Source organism: Chelonia mydas, chromosome 1 (assembly GCF_015237465.2).
Source record: "Chelonia mydas isolate rCheMyd1 chromosome 1, rCheMyd1.pri.v2, whole genome shotgun sequence".
Lineage (NCBI taxonomy): Eukaryota > Metazoa > Chordata > Testudines > Cheloniidae > Chelonia > Chelonia mydas.
The window spans coordinates 3,791,786-3,797,741 of NC_057849.1; the positions used below are offsets into that span (position 1 = coordinate 3,791,786).

General features: G+C 47.9%; 1 protein-coding gene across 1 annotated transcript; it reads right to left on the reverse strand.

Annotated features, from left to right (window-relative positions):
• LOC102942421 (olfactory receptor 52B2) lies at positions 1-5,577 on the reverse strand. Its single transcript, XM_007070669.3, has 2 exons — positions 5,451-5,577; positions 1-1,876 (listed from the first exon to the last, which is right to left on the reverse strand). Exons 1-2 carry the CDS (start codon positions 5,561-5,563, stop codon positions 871-873), a joined length of 1,119 nt encoding a protein of 372 aa, XP_007070731.3. The 5' UTR covers positions 5,564-5,577; the 3' UTR covers positions 1-870.
• Between the last annotated feature and the right edge of the window lie 379 nt (positions 5,578-5,956).

Sequence of the window (5,956 nt, forward strand, 5' to 3'; positions counted from 1 at the left end):
AACTCATGTTGATTGGTATTAATTATATTACCCTTTAATTCTTTATTAATCAAATCCATTATCACCCATCTCCATTACCCAGGATCAATGTCAGAATGGCAGGCCTATAATTACCTGGATCATCCCCTTTGCCTTTTTTTTTTTTAAATTGGCACAACATTTGCTTTCTTCCAGTCTTCTGGAACGTCCCAACATTAATGGTCCACTGAGCACCTGAGACAGCTCTTTTAAAACCCTTGGATGCATTTTCTCTATACCTGCTAATTTTAAAATGTCCAACTTTAGTAGCTGCTGTTTAACATCCTCCAGCGATACTAATGGAATGGAAAGAGTGTTGTCATCATCATATGTTATGACTATTATCCGTATCCTAGTAACACCTGAGGACTCCAATCAGAGATCTGGGCCCCACTGAGCTAGGCAGTCTCCTGCTAACACAAAGACAGCCTGCACCTCAGAACGCTGACAGTCTAAGATTAAGGCAATGCACAACAGGTGAATAAACAGACACCTGGGAGGGAAGGGGTGGACAGACTAACAGTAGTGACAGGTATGTTTATATACGATCACAGTCACAGAGATCTTGGCAGTCCTTGCTATTTTCTGAATGTTCTGCATTTGATCTGTGCTGGAGGGGAGTGTCTGATGGTTCATCTGAGCCACAGGAAGCAAACATCACGGGAGGAACCTCCAGTGATGAAAAGACCTGATGAACCAGTCTCCCATCTCCTGAAAACCCGCCTTTGAAGCAATCTGGTTTCATTTCGAAGGAACCTGCTGGTGAGTTTCGTTGCTCAGGGCTCAGCCCTGTGGCGGCACTCACTACCAATTGCTCATTCCCAGTCCGCGTCTCTCACCTTTATGTGCAGGTCAACATCCCCTCCCCCAGCAGAAGCAGTGAAATCCCCAGGCCTGGGAGACCATGCGGGTCACTCGTTCCCGGATTTGTCTCGTTCTCACTCCGTAGACGATGGGGTTTAGCATGGGGGGAACAATCACATAGAGATTGGCCAGTAGGATGTGAATGTGTCCAGGGATATTGTGGCCAAACCGGTGAGTAAGGAACGAGAAAAAGGCCGGTGTGTAGAATAACAGGATGACGCAGAAGTGGGAGCCGCAGGTGCTGAGAGCCTTGAGCCGGGCGTCCTTGGACGGGAGCTGGAAGACGGCCCTGAGGATCAGCACGTAAGACACAGCAATGAGCATGACGTCCAACCCCGACGACAGCAGAGTTGTGGTGAACCCGTACCAGATGTTGGCTGTGATGTCAGCACAGGCCAGCCGGGCTATGCCCATGTGCTCACAGTACGTGTGAGGCATTACGGTGTGGCCACAGTACGGTAGCCTCTTCAGGAGGAAGATAGGTGGGAACATTATACACAACCCTCTGAGAACAGCTGTCACAGCTATTTTCCCTATCACTGAGTGCGTGAGGATAGCCGGGTATCTCAGGGGATAGCAGATGGCAACGTACCGGTCAAACGCCATGGCCAACAAAACGGTTGACTCTGCGATGAAACTAAAATGGGTAAAGAACATCTGGGTAATGCAGGCATCAAAAGAAATCTCCTTGGCACTAAACCAGAATATGGCCAGCATCTTGGGCACGGTAGTCGTGGATAACATTAGATCAGCGACCGCCAGCATGGCCAGGAAAAGGTACATGGGCTCGTGGAGGCTGCGCTCTGTTATGATGATGAAGAGTAAAACCGAGCTGGCAAAAAGAGCAACAACGTACATCAGGCAGACAGGGACGGAGATCCAGATGTGAGACTCTTCCATGCCCGGGATGCCGGTCAGGATGAATGTTATAGGATCAAAGCTGCTTTGGTTGAGAGTCGGCATGGTGGGCCCTGGGTTTGAACTCACACTGGCTCTGTAGAGAAAGACAAATGCATAAATAACTCCTCTGATTAGCTAGGGCTCACACAATCGTTTTGGACCAGACATAGCTTCGCCCCTTACAAACATCTATTTCTGAAATGACTCCAGTTAGAAGATGTTTAAAAAGCAGGGACTTAATTCATGAAGGAATCTCTCTCCCTCTTTTGAAATGGACTCAAGAAGTAAAACCACTAACCAGCTAGTTCCCTGCCATTCACCCTCTTTAATTTTAGTGCTAAGGGCTTCTTCTCTGGCTGTGCAGTTATAATGGGCCAGATCCTTTCTGACTTTGGGTTGAAATATTGCTGCCCATCACCGTAGTCTCTGTGCACTCGGATCCTAGAAACACTTACACATGGGAGTAACTGTGCTCCTGAGTAGCCCCGTTGAAGCCAATGGACCTCCTCACGCATGTACAACTCATAAGTGTAGAGTTACCCCAGTGCGTCACTCTTCATAGGGTTGTGCCCTTGCTTAGCAAGGATGCCTGGGCTGGTGTTTCCCAGACTTTTCAGGTTTTCGTATCCTCCATACACATCCGAAAAGGGTCTCCATGCTGCCAATGATAGGCCTGTATACTATAGCTCCTACTACAGCTATGCCAGCTGACCTCCCCTTTTGGGACCCCTGGGGAAAGGGGTGATGACTCAGGAGCTGAGAAACACTAAGCTAGTGGACAGGGCTTGAGCACATGGGAGACTTTGATTCAATTGTCAGCTCAGCCGTCCTGGGTGAGGCATTTAATCTACCTGTGCCGTAGCTACTCATCTGTGAAATGGGGACAATGCTTCCTGCCTTCCGGGAACAGAGTGAGGGGAACAGCCCATTCTCCACCACGACTGCAAGAACAAGGGCCAGGGAACTGCCCAGGGAACTATATTACTTTCTGACCGGCTGACAGCCAATAGCACAAACTACAAGCAAGCGGTATTTGGTGTCAGGTGCGAGAGGCCATGCTAGACACACAGGCAAGGCTGTGTAATCACAGCCCAGACAAGGGGCTTCCTTGTCTTTTGCTTTGCTTTTCTGCAGGTTTTTCAATTGCCACAAAGTGCACAGGGCCACCAGGGCATGAAGGGTGATTCTGCTGCGGGGGCGTGCAATGGCCATTGTCCGGATCAGCATTCGAGAAACCAAATGCACTCAGCCCGAGAGCCAAGCCCTTTCTTTGCTATTGCTCTCCCCCATATCCCAGCAAGGACATCTGGACTTGGTGTCAAAGCATAAGAACAGCCAGACGGGGTCTGAACAACAGCCCATCTAGCCCAGCATCCTGTCCTCCAACAGGGCTGGTGCCAGGTGCTTCCCAGGCAATGACCAGAACAGGGCAATTATCGAGTGATCCATCCCTGCCGTCCACTCCCAGCTTTTCCCAGTCAGAGGTTTAGGGACAACCCAGGCGTGGGGTTATGTCTCTGACCATGCTGTCTGATAGCCTTTGATGGACATGTCCTCCAGGAAGTTATCTCATTCTTTTTCGAACCTTGTTATACCTTTGACCTTCACAACATCCCCTGACAAGGAGTTCCACAGGTTGACTGTGGGTACTTCCTTTTGTTTGTTTGAAACCTGCTGCCTATTTATTTCATCGGGTGACCCCTGTACGGAAGCTGTTCCATACCCTTAATCATTTTTATCACCCAGCTCTGTACCTTGTCAATCCAATATATGTTTTTGAGATGGGGTGATAAGAACTACACGTAGTATTCAAGGTATGGGGGACCCATGGGTTTGTGTAGTGGCATTATGATATGGGGAGAGGGGGAAGGAGTATACATTTAGTTTGAGCCTCTATTATGGTATTTTTAAAGAGTTTCCATGCAGCTGGCAGGAATTTCACTGTTCCTTTTCGTTTCTGTGCATCTAGCTTCCCCATCTGTGTGTAGTTCACCTTTTAGAAGTTAACGCTGCTGTGGCATGTTTCTTTGGTATTTTCTGCCCTAGAAGGATGTTAAATTTAATTACATTATGGTTGTTATTACCAAGTGGTTCATCTATATTCACTTCTTGGACCAGATCCTATGTTCCACTTAGGCCTAAATCAGGAATTGCCTCTCCTCTTGTGGGTTCCAAGACTAGCTGCTCCAGGAAGCCGTCGTTATGGTGTCTCAAAACATTACCTCTGCATCCCATCCTGACATGTACCCAGTCAATACAGGGATAGTTGAAATCCTCCAGTATTATTGGGGTTTCTGTTTTTGTAGCCTCTTTAATCTCCCTGAGCATTTCACACTCACCATCACCATCCTGGTCAGGTGGTCGGTAGAATATTCCTACTGCTATATCCTTCTTATTCAAGCATGGGATTTCTAGCCATAGAGTTTGATTCATTTAAGATTTTTACTATATTTGGCTTTCTGTTTTCTTTCACACATAGTGCCACACCCCACCCCCCAGCACGTACTCTGTCAGTCCTCTACATTTTTTACCCTGGTATTACACTGTCCCATTAATTATCATTGCTCCACCAAGTTTTTATGATGCCTGTTTTATTGATATCCACACTTAATACCTGGTGCTACAGTTCATCCACCTTAGTATTTAGGCTTCTAACATTTCCACACAAGCACTTATAAAATCTGCCAATATTTCCTTGTCTGCCTTAATGTGATGGAACAGATTGTCACTCTTTTTCTGTGACTGTTTCTCTTCAGTTTCTGCCTATATTTCATCAACTTCTATCTTCTCTTCTTTACTAGGATATAGGGATCCTCCCCTAAGGGATGTCTCTTTCCGAACCACATGCTCCTCCGTACTACTCGGCTTTCCCCCAGCCCTTAGTTTAAAAACTCCTCTAAGACCTTTTTAATTTTACACGCCAGCCATCTGGTTCCCTTTTGGTTTAGGTGGAGTCCATCCTTCCCGTGTAGGCTCCTCCTTTCCCAAAAGGTTCCCCAGGTCCTAATAAAGCTAAACCCTTCCTCCCTACACCGTGGTCTCATCAACACATTGAGACCCTGCAGCTCCGCCTAACTGGCCCTGCGCGTGAAACTGGAAGCCTTTCAGAGAATGCTACCCTGGAGGTCCTGGATTTCTCTCTCTTATCTAGCAACCTAAATTTGGCCTCCAGGACCTCTCTCCTATCCTTCCCTATGTCACAGGTACCTACATGTACCACGACCACCAGCTCATCCCCAGCACTACACATGAGTCTGTCTGGATGCCTTGTGAGGTCCGCAACCTCTGCGCTGGTAGGCAAGTCACCATGTGGTTCTCCTGGTCATCACCAACCCAGCTAGCTAGAATTCTAATTATCAAACTGAAAATGCATTATGAAGTCACATGCTGAGCTAAGTCAGGAAAAGCCCGGAGCTACCCTCCCAGAAGGAGACCTTGCATTTGCCCACTTTTTTGACAGCCAAGGCCTGTTCCCTTCATGTTCATGGAGTGTAGAATCATACAGGGCAGGAGGTAGCCAGCTTGCAAACCCCACTGAACTAAGTCCTATCCTAGAAGTGCCTCTCAGAGGAGTCATTTGTCCCAGCTGAACATTTCCGACCTTAGAACATTTTTTAAAATAACTTTGAGCTGCCCCCAAGCCCAAAAGTTTAATGCAAAAGACTCACCCAGGCTTCTGTGCTGGCTGGGAACGAAGACTCTGCGCCTGTGATCCAGGCGGGGAGCTGCAGGTGGTGGGGAATTGCCACTGACTGGGGCTGAGACGTGGGGATATTAACATTGCCTCCTTATGAATCCCAGCAGTGAGCCTCAGGCAGGCTCCTGGACTTGCTGAATCTTAAACTGCCTGGTGCATTAAAGATTAACAGGAACTTACCCGGTCAGTTTGGTTCAGCCATTTCCTGCTTTTCCATCATTTGCATTACAAGTGGTTTTACTGACCCAGCCTGCATGGGCCTGAGTGGCACTTGTGCTGACCACTTAAACCAAGAACAACTGACACAGAGCCAGGCACCGAAGACCATTAAGAGCTTCAGAGCCGGGCTGGCGTTTTCAGGGCCTGGTGTCTCTGCTACCTAGGATACAATTTACCCTTTAGTCTTTGCATTACCAGCAACACCTCCAAACACATCATCTACGTTACGCAGATGTTGCTCTGTGGGTCTGGCTGTGG

Bases quoted from the DNA above. Each gene is read 5' to 3' on its own strand.
- LOC102942421 (XM_007070669.3), bottom strand. From the start codon at position 5,563: ATGTTAATATCCCCACGTCTCAGCCCCAGTCAGTGGCAATTCCCCACC. The intron at 1,877-5,450 runs GTGAGTCTTTTG...CTTTCTCTACAG, and splicing joins CAGCCAGCACAGAAGCCTGG to AGCCAGTGTGAGTTCAAACC.